This window comes from Haliotis cracherodii, unplaced genomic scaffold, assembly GCF_022045235.1.
Source record: "Haliotis cracherodii isolate W230 unplaced genomic scaffold, xgHalCrac1.p SCAF_2, whole genome shotgun sequence".
NCBI classification, from domain to species: domain Eukaryota; kingdom Metazoa; phylum Mollusca; class Gastropoda; order Lepetellida; family Haliotidae; genus Haliotis; species Haliotis cracherodii.
The window spans coordinates 15,282,553-15,296,613 of NW_027266275.1; the positions used below are offsets into that span (position 1 = coordinate 15,282,553).

Consider the following 14,061-nt stretch of genomic DNA (forward strand, 5'->3'; position numbering starts at 1 on the left):
CACCTAACTCCCAGCTATTTCTAGGAAAAGACCTTCCCCCTCCCCGCTATTTCTAGGATAAAGACCTTCCCCCTCCCAGCTATTTCTAGGAAAAGACCTTCCCGCTCCCAGCTATTTCTAGGAAAAGACCTTCCCCCTCCCCGCTATTTCTAGGATAAAGACCTTCCCCCTCCCAGCTATTTCTAGGAAAAGACCTTCCCGCTCCCAGCTATTTCTAGGAAAAGACCTTCCCGCTCCCAGCTATTTCGAGGAAAAGACCTTCCCCTTCCCAGCCATTTCGAGGAAAAGATCTTCCCGCTCCAAGCTATTTCCAGGAAAGACCTTCCCGCTCCCAGCCATTTCGAGGGAAAGACCTTCCCGCTCCCAGCTATTTCCAGGAAAGACCTTCCCACTCCCAGCTATTTTGTAGGAAAAGACCTTCCCGCTCCAAGCTATTTCCAGGAAAGACCTTCCCGCTCCCAGCCATTTCGAGGAAAAGACCTTCCCGCTCCAAACTATTTCTTGAAAAGACCTTCCCGCTCCCAACTATTTCTTGAAAAGACCTTCCCGCTCTCAGCTATTTTTAGGAAAAGATCTTCCCCCTCCCAGCTATTTCTAGGAAAAGACCTTCCCCCTCCCAGCTATTTCTAGGAAAAGACCTTCCCGCTCCCAGCTATTTCTAGGAAAAGACCTTCCCCCTCCCCGCTATTTCTAGGATAAAGACCTTCCCCCTCCCAGCTATTTCTAGGAAAAGACCTTCCCGCTCCCAGCTATTTCTAGGAAAAGACCTTCCCGCTCCCAGCCATTTCGAGGGAAAGACCTTCCCGCTCCCAGCTATTTCCAGGAAAGACCTTCCCACTCCCAGCTATTTCCAGGAAAGACCTTCCCGCTCCCAGCCATTTCGAGGGAAAGACCTTCCCGCTCCCAGCTATTTCCAGGAAAGACCTTCCCACTCCCAGCTATTTTGTAGGAAAAGACCTTCCCGCTCCAAGCTATTTCCAGGAAAGACCTTCCCGCTCCCAGCCATTTCGAGGAAAAGACCTTCCCGCTCCAAACTATTTCTTGAAAAGACCTTCCCGCTCCCAACTATTTCTTGAAAAGACCTTCCCGCTCTCAGCTATTTTTAGGAAAAGATCTTCCCCCTCCCAGCTATTTCTAGGAAAAGACCTTCCCCCTCCCAGCTATTTCTAGGAAAAGACCTTCCCACTCCCAGCTATTTCTAGGAAAAGACTTCCCCCCGCCACGCTATTTCTGGAGAAAAAAAAGACCTTCTCGCTCTCAGCCATTTCCAGGAAAACGTTCTCGTTAAACTGCTGTAAAGCAAAGAGGAAGCTATTACGCGAGATATAGCCTTGATCTATATATGGATCACATAAAGCAGGCATACAACCCTGTAGGGCAACTTTCAAGAAGTATCGAGGTTTCCTGGAGAATGACATATTATCGCGAGGAAATTCACCACTTTATATACATGTGTAAACAAATAATACAAAAGTGAGAAAAAGCTTAGTCATCAATGACATCAGTGACCTTCTGAGCTGAGTTCAACGTTCGAGTGGTAGATGACACCCGCTGCACTTCTGCACCACTGACTGAGTTGGGTTTAACGCCGTTCTCCGGACAGACGCTCTATCCACTACACCAAGGAGGCGGTCCCATATTAAGAAACACTAGTGATCAAACATCTCCATGTGTCTTATGTCGACTCCCCTCGTGAATTTAAATCGGAATATATCATTTCTGCACGAAATCAATTACGAATACAAATAGAAATCTATGATTACAACCAGAAGAATACATTGAAAGCTCGACAGTACGAACACGATCAGTAATACGATCAGGGAGTGGAATGCTTCATCAAGGCATGTACTCCATTGCTTCCTTAGAGTTTGTTCGCCCGTGACAGAGATGTCCATTGTGTGAAAAGAAGGTGGGTTACATGCAGCTGGCTCAACGTCCTGTGCAGTGCAACAGGAAGGTAAGGATAGGGTAAAACTAAAGTTAACGTGTATATATAGACATGGATTGAGCTACATAAGCTGAATACGTTTTTATTTTAATTATTTCAATATAAGTAATCATCAAAAGGATGCAAAACTAAATGTGGGCTTGTTGTTGATTAGGTTACATTCTGTAAGGATACATCGTTGTTTTGCATACCACTAGGAAGGTGTGGGGTGGGATACATAGACTTACAGCCAGTCTCTTGCTCTCCATATCTAGTTGACTATCCACCTTTATTGTTAACTCAGCATCTCAACTCACCTAAGACACCCTAACTGTATATTTTTAAACTCTCATGTACTTGTGGATAATGTTGCAACTAATGGTGTAGACTTACAAACTAGGCCAGCTCAAGGAAATTTAATATTTCACGAAAGACTGAGAAAAAGGAAAAATTTAGCCGGTGCATTCTTTGGATTCTTCTACTTTCGGATTCGCAATCTGGATTATGACTATACTTGTTTGTCATCCTCGGGAGATTCACTCTTGTGACTGGACCCTCGAATAGGTCCACGTGAATATGGCCATCAGCTGTTAACTGACCTACTTGTGGTTCACAAATATGCGGTCTCCCTGGAGACAGGTTAATACAACACAAACATCCAACAACAAACACGTCATTCCACAGGCAACTTCCGTGTATTGAACTGCCCTTAAAAAGGACTATTATCCTCTGTGTACGCATTATACATATCCTATCGCTAACCTCGTCGATGTGCGTACGTTTGAGTAATAAATGAATGTGATGTAGGACTCGTTTGTCAGTTGGTGTTCCACACTTCAATGAATGATTAAACAAAACAAACATCAGCACAGTGTCAGTGTAATACGCAGGGGTGACCACTCCTTAGCCATAAATGACAATGTATATTTCTTAGCTGAATTTCAAAGTGAACTGCCTTTTGTCGACTGGTATGTGTTTCACGCTGCGCTGTTGTACAAAGGAACGCGGTTCACACACTCACTATCATGTATGTAATACTGTTGTTACATTCATACTTTCTTGTTAACGTTGTTTCATGTGCTTTTTATAAATATATCATGTATATATATGTATGCTTGTTCCAGGTACCGTCTTCAACAGTAACATAGACCATAAGATCAACACTTTCCTGTGCAGCTACAGAATGGAAGAGAGCGGTAAGAGATTGCCCCATGTTACACTGTTCCTATACCTACAGTGTTGAGGATAAGTACGTTAATTATATTTCCTTATCAGCTGGAAGATGCAAGCATGAATCTCTGACTCGTCGACTCGAGTCTGTGCAGTGATACATTCTTGTCAATCTTGCTTTGAATGTTTATTCTTTTGTATTAATGTGGGTTCGAATCCCGGTTCGCCCAGATTATGTTTCTAGGTTTGTCAGCACCATACCCGTGCTCGTGGGTTTCGCCGAAGTGGTAAACGTCTGAGACCTGCATCACTTCGGGCTTTCCTCCCACATTAAGCTGACACGCCGTGATATAACTGGAATACTGTTAAAAGCGGCGTTAAACCAAACTCACTCACTCACTCACTTTTGTATTTATCTTATACAATATCACACTGTTTATGGGTCATCTGGTAGTGCAGTTGAGGTTAGCGTCAAAATCTACTGGATTATCTCCCTTACCTACCAGGATCCACTGTTTGTGATTTCGAATCACCGTGTCGCACCAATTAGGATTCTATAATAATCTTAAAAGCGGCGTTAAAACGAGAGTTGCCTCATTTAAAGGAGACCTCTTTGATAATCATGATAAAAATAATAAAGTAAAACAAACATAATTTTGCATTGAAATTTATTTTTTGATGTAAGAAATCGTGTACAAAGCAGGTACCTATTAACTGACGTTACAAAGCAGGTACCTATTAACTGACGTTACAAAGCAGGTACCTATTACCTGACGTTACAAAGGAGGTACCTATGTACTGACGTTAAAAAGCAGGTACCTATTAACTGGCGTGACAAAGGATGTACCTATTAACTGTCATTACACAGCAGGTACCTATAAACCGACGTTACAAAGCAGGTACCTATAAACTGACATCACACAGCAGGTACCTATTAACTGACATCACACAGCAGGTACCTATTAACTGACGTGACATAGGATGTACCTATTAACCGACGTTACAAAGCAGGTACCTATTAACTGACGTTACAAAGCAGGTACCTATTACATGACATCCAGTAAACCTGAGCAAAGCATGGACAAACGAAACCCTAATGTTCCAAGTGACGTAGCATCCATCCGGCACTAAATGTAGTCTTCCTCACATGTGTATCACTGAATAATCTTCAAAACAGATTATCGTTCTTTTAACGTACGTTATTGCATTTTTTGGTTTACAAAGGAAATAACTATAAACATGCTTACATCAGTTTTGTGCATTTTCACTCATTTCTTGTTCCTTTGAATAGGAATATCAAATAATCTCCTGTTTCTCACAGATAATAATGGAGATGAAGCTCCAAAGCGTGAGGTTCCAGAGGAGGGGGTATTGGACGATGGAACCATAGATGGTTTGTACACAATCTGATTTTTAAATACATATGAAATATCATCTAGATAAATAGATAAATATCGTAAGAATTTCAGCCGTATTGCATTTGCTGTACGGAATATCGCTCAACTTCTCCATGGCCAAATACATCTTTCATATGATTCTGGTAAGTGGCGGTATCTAAAATGTCCACCTTTAGTACTTCATGACGACAAAATGTCTTCATACTTTGCTTTTGAGGACTTAGTCCTTAAATCTTTCGTTACTAATCAGATGAGACCATGTTCTGAGCTACTCAGACGACAATCACATTTTCGAAAGTGCCACAAAGACAAACATATTCCTACTCATTAGGATTGATATTGACAATATTGCCTTCATTGTCAATTTCTGTTTGGTCATGTTCAGTTGATCCATTCATTGTGCGACCAAAATAACTAGTGTCTAAATTATGTAGGATGCATGTAACCAACACTGATTTTGCTCGTGGAAACAACCTACGGAGATCCCTGAGCTTCTCGTTATATCACATCTTACATATGATTATCAACTATACTTTTTTCTTTGTCAGACACAGATGGCTCATTTAGAAAATATTTCCAGAAATTCATTCAGTAAGTTGACGTTTCCTTCTAAGAAAGTTGGAGTTTGATCATTAGAATTAGAGTTTATATGAATATTGAAAGTGTTCTGTCGTTTTTATTTGCATAATACGTTTCTGGCAAATATGTGTAGATTTTTGTTTTGCAAATAGCTTACAAATAACATCAACAAAACTGACCTTTGGTGTGTGTGTGTCCGAACTCATCTTTCTCTCTGCATTAGAGCTTCTAAATAAGCCTATCAGCAACAGTAAGCATTGTATAAAGGATCTTAAACACAAGTTGATAATCAATTTAGATGGCATCATCCCTTCTAATGCAATAAAAAAAAGCAGATGAAATGTTATGTAGTAGACGAATCATAACAACAAAATCTGCAAAACCAATGTTTTCCATTTGGTTGACCTTCAAACGACCGATGTTAGTGATCTGAGGTAGGTAGGTCATGCTCACCCACAAAATGAACCCGGTGTCGTCATTTCTACATAAAGAATGAAATAGGAATATCATAGGTTTGAGTATCATAGAATTTGAATTTGAATTTATGTTGATCTATGCGACCTGATATTTGGTAGCAAAACTATTCCCTATGGTACTGATATCTAATATTCGCATGCAGTTCGTTTGTCCTTCATCCTGCTGTTCTCACTTTCTATTCTACAGAATAGACAATAAGACAATAATACTTTACACTCCAATATCATCTACTGCAGAATCACTTTAAACACTTCATCAATGCTTATGCTTTGTACATAAATACCGGTTTGATTCAGTAACGATGACAAGTTGTATATGGTTTGACTCTGTAATGCTGACGAGTTGTATATGGTTTGATTCTGTAATGCTAACGATTTGTATATGGTATGATTCTGTGGTGATGACGAGTTGTATATGGTTTGATTCTGTGGTGATGACGAGTTGTATATGGTATGATTCTGTGGTGATGACGAGTTGTATATGGTATGATTCAGTAACGATGACGAGTTGTATATGGTATGATTCTGTGGTGATGACGAGTTGTATATGGTATGATTCAGTAACGATGACGAGTTGTATATGGTATGATTCTGTGGTGATGACGAGTTGTATATGGTATGATTCAGTAACGATGACGAGTTGTATATGGTATGATTCTGTAACGATGACGAGTTGTATATGGTATGATTCAGTAACGATGACGAGTTGTATATGGTATGATTCTGTAACGATGACGAGTTGTATATGGTATGACTTTGTAATGCTGACGAGTTGTATATGGTTTGATTTTGTAATGCTAACGATTTGTATATGGTATGATTCTGTAACGATGACGAGTTGTATATGGTTTGATTCTGTGGTGATGACGAGTTGTATATGGTATGATTCTGTGGTGATGACGAGTTGTAAATGGTTTGATTCTGTGGTGATGACGAGTTGTATATGGTATGATTCTGTGGTGATGACGAGTTGTATATGGTATGATTCAGTAACGATGACGAGTTGTATATGGTATGATTCTGTGGTGATGACGAGTTGTATATGGTATGATTCAGTAACGATGACGAGTTGTATATGGTATGATTCTGTGGTGATGACGAGTTGTATATGGTATGATTCAGTAACGATGACGAGTTGTATATGGTATGATTCTGTAACGATGACGAGTTGTATATGGTATGATTCTGTAACGATGACGAGTTGTATATGGTATGATTCTGTAACGATGACGAGTTGTATATGGTTTGATTCTGTGGTGATGACGAGTTGTATATGGTATGATTCTGTGGTGATGACGAGTTGTAAATGGTTTGATTCTGTGGTGATGACGAGTTGTATATGGTATGATTCTGTGGTGATGACGAGTTGTAAATGGTTTGATTCTGTGGTGATGACGAGTTGTATATGGTATGATTCTGTGGTGATGACGAGTTGTATATGGTATGATTCAGTAACGATGACGAGTTGTATATGGTATGATTCTGTGGTGATGACGAGTTGTATATGGTATGATTCAGTAACGATGACGAGTTGTATATGGTATGATTCTGTGGTGATGACGAGTTGTATATGGTATGATTCAGTAACGATGACGAGTTGTATATGGTATGATTCTGTAACGATGACGAGTTGTATATGGTATGATTCAGTAACGATGACGAGTTGTATATGGTATGATTCTGTGGTGATGACGAGTTGTATATGGTTTGATTCTGTGGTGATGACGAGTTGTATATGGTATGATTCTGTGGTGATGACGAGTTGTAAATGGTTTGATTCTGTGGTGATGACGAGTTGTATATGGTATGATTCTGTGGTGATGACGAGTTGTATATGGTATGATTCAGTAACGATGACGAGTTGTATATGGTTTGACTCTGTAATGCTGACGAGTTGTATATGGTTTGATTCTGTAATGCTAACGATTTGTATATGGTATGATTCTGTAACGATGACGAGTTGTATATGGTATGATTCTGTGGTGATGACAAGTTGTATATGGTATGATTCAGTAACGATGACGAGTTGTATATGGTATGATTCAGTAACGATGACGAGTTGTATATGGTTCGATTCTGTGGTGATGACGAGTTGTATATGGTTCGATTCTGTGGTGATGACGAGTTGTATGTGGTATGATTCTGTAACGATGACGAGTTGTATATGGTATGATTCTGTAACGATGACGAGTTGTATATGGTATGATTCAGTAATGCTGACGAGTTGTATATGGTATGATTCTGTTACGATGACGAGTTGTATAAGGTATGATTCTGTAACGATGACGAGTTGTATATGGTATGATTCTGTAACGATGACGAGTTGTATGTGGTGTGATTCTGTAACGATGACGAGTTGTATATGGTATGATTCTGTAACGATGACGAGTTGTATATGTTTTGACTCTGTAATGCTGACGAGTTGTATATGGTTTGATTCTGTAATGCTGACGAGTTGTATATGGTATGATTCTGTAACGATGACGAGGTGTATCCGGTTTGATTCCATGCAGCATATTTAAACCACACGTTCGAAAGAGGGAGATGCCACAGACGCCACCCGTTGCACCCCATGACGACGAAGACGTGTACACGTTTTCCTCCAAAGAAAAGGGTCTGGCTGTCATCATCAATAATGAAGAGTTCGACCCAAGGTCCAAATTGTCAGATAGGGAAGGTGCAAAAGAAGATGCACGTAATCTTTTGAAGATTTTCAAACATCTGGGATTTGAGACCAAGTATTATGAAAATCTGACAGCACGTCAAATGGTGCACACACTTCAAACAAGTAAGCCGTCACATTGTCTCCGTTTGCATCAATTTTATTATGATAAGATTACATAATCTTTTAGTACCTATTTAAGTTATGTTTGTTTGTTTGTTGGTTGGTTGGTTTGTTGTTGAACATCGCACTCAGGAATATTCCAGCTATATGACGGCGGTCTGTAAATAATAAAGTCTGGACTAGACGATCCAGTGAATAATATGAGCTTCGATCCATGCAATTGGGATCGATGACATGCATCAACCAAGTCAGCGAGCCTGACCACCCAATCCCGTTAGTCACCTCGTACGACAACCATAGTCGCCTTTAACAGCAAGCATGGGTTGCTGACGACCTATTGTACAAGCATGGGTTGCTGAAGACCTATTGTACAAGCATGGGTTGCTGAAGACCTATTGTACCCCGGATCTTCACGGGTCAGTTATGTTTGTATCACCATCACCGTTAATTATGAAAGTTGTCTTTAGACAGTATTTTTCGATTTGTGCAATATAATTTGCTTAACTAGTTTCTAATGTCAGTCGTAAAGTAATTGGAACTGTTTGTATACAATGCACATTCAATTTTTTTTTATGTTTTTATGACTCCTCCACAGTTGCCGGCAACAAAAAGTACGATCTGAACCAGGTCGACTGCTTTGCATGTGCCATCCTGTCGCATGGGGATAATGAAATATTTTTACCCAGAAAGACACAGAAAGAAGAGTCAATGATACGACATGACATCATATGTGGCACAGACGGCGAAGTTGTCCCCACTCGGTACCTTCTGAGCATCTTCAACGACGAATGCTGCCCTGAACTGGAGGGGAAACCTAGGCTGGTATTCTTACAGGTCAACAAACCATTCTCTACACCTCACATTCTTAACTTTGATAGAAAGTAGTTCATATTACATGCAAAGGGATCATTCAGTCCATGCTGCTTTCTCTGATAGTCAAAAAGGATTTTCATAGACTTGGCAATAATGTTTCTGCCTACAACTTACTTGCATTGGGTGTTAGGGATCATATATGGACATTACTTCACCATTGTTTTATTAACAGCTATGGTTTTGTGTTGTATCAGGGCGAACAGGCAGATAGCTACATTATGATTCTTTTGTTGTGATAGTTACTTGTACTTCTTTCTTGTCAGGGGCGGTCGGGTAGCCTAGTGGTTAAAGCATTCGCTCGTCACGCCGAAGATCCGGGTTCGATTCCCAAAATGGGTACAATGTGTGAAGCCCATTTCTGGTGTCCCCCGTCGTGATATTGCTGGAATATTGCTAAAAGCGGCGTAAAACCATACTCACTCACTCACTCTTGTCTTTACCAACGATTTTAGTACAACCCTCAGTCTAACATAAATCTGGTGTCTTTGTATATGGTATGGGTACCATTGACGTCAGTGTAACATGTCACCGGGTGTCTTGCAAATATCATTTGATACTGGATATTGATGTGACTCAATGTGGCTCATAATTAGCTTGACTTGATTGTAAATTTGGTGTTAATGATGGTATATCTTCACATATAATCGCTCTTGTGAAAAACAAGAATTTTAAAGTAATGCCTGGAATCAAAACAAAATAACAGCTCTTTAAGATCTTTAAGATGAAATGCTCATGTTCTTCATTTCAATGACAAACATGCCGATCCACTTGAAAACTGTTCAAGGTTTTAATGAAAGATCTATGACAAAATCCACTGTTGGCGACCAGGGAAAAGTATTAGAAACACTGATAGATTTAAACTTGTATTTCTTGGTAGCTTATGAAGCCTGTATTGCAATATATAAAAAACACCACTATATGAAATGGCCAGTACCTTATCAGCTATCCTCCATAACGTCAGGGACACGGGTGGACCAGTTGTCTAGGGCGCCACTGTTCTCTATGCAGAAACCAGTGATCGTGGGTTTGAATCCCGGTTAGCCCCGATTATGTGTCTACGTGTGTTTTACCATACCCGTGCTCGTGGGTTTCACCAAAGTGGTAAACGTCTTAGACCTGCATCACTTTGGGCTTTCCACTCACATTAAGCTGACATGCGGCGATCTAACTGTTAAAAGGGATGTGTCACTTAATCTCTCTACATCTTCAACATAATAACACATAATGAAAACAATATCCATTTGTAGGGTATTTCCATATTTCAGGCCTGTCGAGGAGGTCACTTTGCTGACCCAGCATACATTACAGTATTAGAAAAAAAGAAAAAAGTAAAAACAACACGAGAAACATCTGCCGTGGATGCTGTACCTGGTTGTGTCGACGAAGAGCAAGAACATGAACATGAGAGGGACCATAAACACAAACAAGAACAGAAACATGGTGAAGACCATGAACATAACCAAGAACAGAAGGATGAGGAGGAGCATGAACACAAACAAGCACAGAAACATGGTGAAGACCTTGAACATAGCCAAGAACAGAAGGAGGAGGAGGAGCATGAACACAAACAAGCACAGAAACATGGTGAAGACCTTGAACATAGCCAAGAACAGAAGGAGGAGGAGGAGCATGAACACAAACAAGCACAGAAACATGGTGAAGACCTTGAACATAGCCAAGAACAGAAGGATGAGGAGGAGCATGAACACAAACAAGCACAGAAACATGGTGAAGACCTTGAACATAGCCAAGAACAGGAGGAAGCTAAGGAGCATGAACACAAACAAGCACAGAAACATGGTGAAGACCATGAACTTCACAAAGAACAGAAGGGTGAGGAGGAGCATGAACACAAACAAGCACAGAAACATGGTGAAGACCATGAACATAACCAAGAACAGGAGGAAGCTAAGGAGCATGAACACAAACAAGCACCGAAACATGGTGAAGACCATGAACTTAACCAAGAACAGGAGGAAGCTAAGGAGCATGAACACAAACAAGAACAGGAACACAAGGAACAGGGGGATCAGAATGCATCGACAAGCGTCAAAGACCAACAAGGGAAAGAACGGCCGCGATATCTCACTACCATCTCCCCATCACCCATCTACAAGGACTTCCTGGTTCTGTACGCCGCGCCTCCAGGTATTCTAGACTAGTTATTCTCTGGCATTGACAATCTATTTTTACTTGAACTGGGTCGATGTTTCTGCTGGTGGACTGATATTCCCGAGTTTCATCATAAGCACAGTTGCATTTATCTGTGCTGATTCAACCCAGATTATTTCATATCTGTTATGACATGACAGATGAATTGTAATATTATGAATGAATCAGGAGGTCCTTAGCCTCTTGTGAGTAGTATATAAGTCCTTATATACGACATGGGGCGGTGGGGTAGACTAGAAGTTAAAGTGTTCGCTCGGCACGCCGAAGACACGGGTTCGACAAGGGTACAATGTGTGAAGCCCATTTCTGGTGTCCCCCGCCGTGATATTGCTGGAATATTGCTAAAAGCGGCGTAAAAACATACTCACTCACTCACTCATATATACGACATCTTGCGAGATTCAAACAATTACGAAACCAACACAGAATTGGTGTTCTGACATATGTAACCGGTGTTGGTCTTATTTCGGAAATTAATCCCCGTAACATTTACGTATTGTACGTAGGTAACGCAATAAACGGGGTTGAAGCGAAGTATTGTAACACTCACGACTTTCATGTTGCAGGGCACTTCGCATGGCGGAATGCGAGAGAGGGGTCTTGGATGATACAGTGTCTCACCAAGGTGATGCTGTCTGAGGACGTCTTTAAAATACCGCTAACGTCCTTGCTTGGACAGGTCAGCTGGAAAATGTCCAGGATGGTGTCTGATGTTAAAGGAACACAATTTCACGAAAAGATGTCAGTCCCGTGTGTGATTTCCATGCTAACCAAAGACGTTTATTTTAAGCAAAAGAATTTGTAGATAAAAGATAGATTTAATTCTAATTTCAACAAATACGGTTAAAGGTCCATTAGCCGTCATCTGTGGGAAGACCTTATGACAGTCAAACTTACATACATTTTTTTATATTTCACCCTCGCCTTGTTTATCCGGAGTTGGATATGTATTCGTAACTTAATGACACTCCAGATTAATAAATACTAATGTTGCAATATCTGAACAAAAAATGCTTCTGTAATAGCTACAAATAATTTTCTCCGTTTTCTCCGGGGGCACGGGTGGCCCAGTCGTCTGAGGCGCCACGATTTGCTGTGCAGAGTTGCGTCCCTTGGGCACACCAGAAACCTATGATTGTGGGTTCGAATCCCTGGTCGCCCCGATTATGTTTCTAGGTTTGTCAGCACCATACCCGTGCTCGTGGGTTTCACCGAAGTGGTAAACGTCAGCAACATTTCGGGCTTTTCACCCACATTAAGCTGACACGCCGTGATATAACTGGAATACTGTTAAAAGCGGCGCAAAACCCAACTCACTCACTACAATATAAACTCGTTAATATCTACAATAAATACCGCCTCGGTATCTACAATCAAAACTGCCTTCTTGATATCTACAAAACAAATGCTACCGTAATATCTATAATAGATATTGCCTCGGTTATACCGATAATAAAAACTGTATCCGTACAATAAATTAAAAATAAATAAACTTAAACCGCCCCCGTGGTTTAGAGGTTTAGTTTACAACAGTAAATTGATATGAACACAGACATCCTGTGGTTAAAATTCACAAGAACATCTGTCGGCATGTCGTCTATCTACTCATCAGCGGTATCAAACATTCTATACTCAGGACCTCATCCGTGGTCTAGTGGATAAAGCGCCTGCCAGGAGAGAGGAAGGTTGGTGGTTCAATCCCTGTCTGAGTCATTTAATCGAGTGGATTTCTAGAAACAAGGGAACACAAGGGAACATGAGTGAGTGAGTTGGGTTTAATGCAACAGTATTCCAGTTATATCGCGGCGTGTCAGCTTAATGTGGGAGGAAAGCCCGAAGTGATGCAGGTCTCAGACGTTTACCACTTCGGTGAAACCCACGAGCACGGGTATGGTGCTGACAAACCTAGAAACATAATCGGGGCGAACCGGGATTCGAACCCGCACTCATAGGTTTCTGGCATGCCCAAGGGACGCAACCCTGCACAGCGAATCGCAGCGCCTTACACGACTGGGCCACCCGTGCCCCCCAAGGGAACATGAAATGGTTTGCTTGGAAGATGACATCACATATGTTGCATACAATGCACTTTGTATAGTGCCCCTCATACAGTGATGGAACTTTTTTGTATATAAATTCATACAGCGATATTATTGGATTTAAAATCGATTATCGATGATTCCTTGCTGCATATATAATTTATTGTAAACGTCCTCAAAACAATTTAAATAACACAAAGTTATGACGCGTTGTCATTTTATTGTATTGGTAGAAAGTGAATAAACATACTGTGTTTTCAAGGTAGAAGTATGGTACCTGTAGATTTGACGGTGCTAATGTCGGTAAAAATTGCAATTTAGCGATGTCATATATAATGTAACATAGCTTTTCAAACATGGCATATTTATCTCGTAAGTTGATACTTAATGTTTGAGTAACCTATAAACTCACCTGGAATGATGAGATTGTTAAAGAATTATTTTATAAAGAATTTGTTTCATCATGTTTTATGCATGTTATTTGTAAATAATTTTTGGAGCATATTTTGTATCTACATTGTAGATACCTGCATTGTGAATGGCTTGAATAAACACAATTCCTTGAAATGTATTATACTTTATTACTCCATTTGACATGATGAATTGCTGTCAAGAAAGTCATAAGTCAACTATATTGAATAAT

The 14,061-nt window shown here is 40.4% G+C and overlaps 1 protein-coding gene across 1 annotated transcript; it reads left to right on the forward strand.

Moving 5' to 3' along the window:
- Positions 1-1,874: 1,874 nt before the first annotated feature.
- On the forward strand, positions 1,875-12,360 carry LOC139469850 (uncharacterized). Its single transcript, XM_071252159.1, has 8 exons — positions 1,875-1,957; positions 3,052-3,123; positions 4,419-4,490; positions 5,043-5,085; positions 8,063-8,337; positions 8,930-9,168; positions 10,473-11,355; positions 11,946-12,360. The coding sequence occupies exons 2-8, from the start codon at positions 3,111-3,113 to the stop codon at positions 12,182-12,184; spliced, it is 1,764 nt and encodes a 587-aa protein (XP_071108260.1). The 5' UTR covers positions 1,875-1,957; positions 3,052-3,110; the 3' UTR covers positions 12,185-12,360.
- The last annotated feature ends 1,701 nt before the right edge of the window (positions 12,361-14,061 follow it).

Bases quoted from the DNA above. Each gene is read 5' to 3' on its own strand.
- LOC139469850 (XM_071252159.1), top strand. The intron at 5,086-8,062 runs GTAAGTTGACGT...GATTCCATGCAG, and splicing joins TATTTCCAGAAATTCATTCA to CATATTTAAACCACACGTTC. The intron at 11,356-11,945 runs GTATTCTAGACT...TTCATGTTGCAG, and splicing joins TCTGTACGCCGCGCCTCCAG to GGCACTTCGCATGGCGGAAT.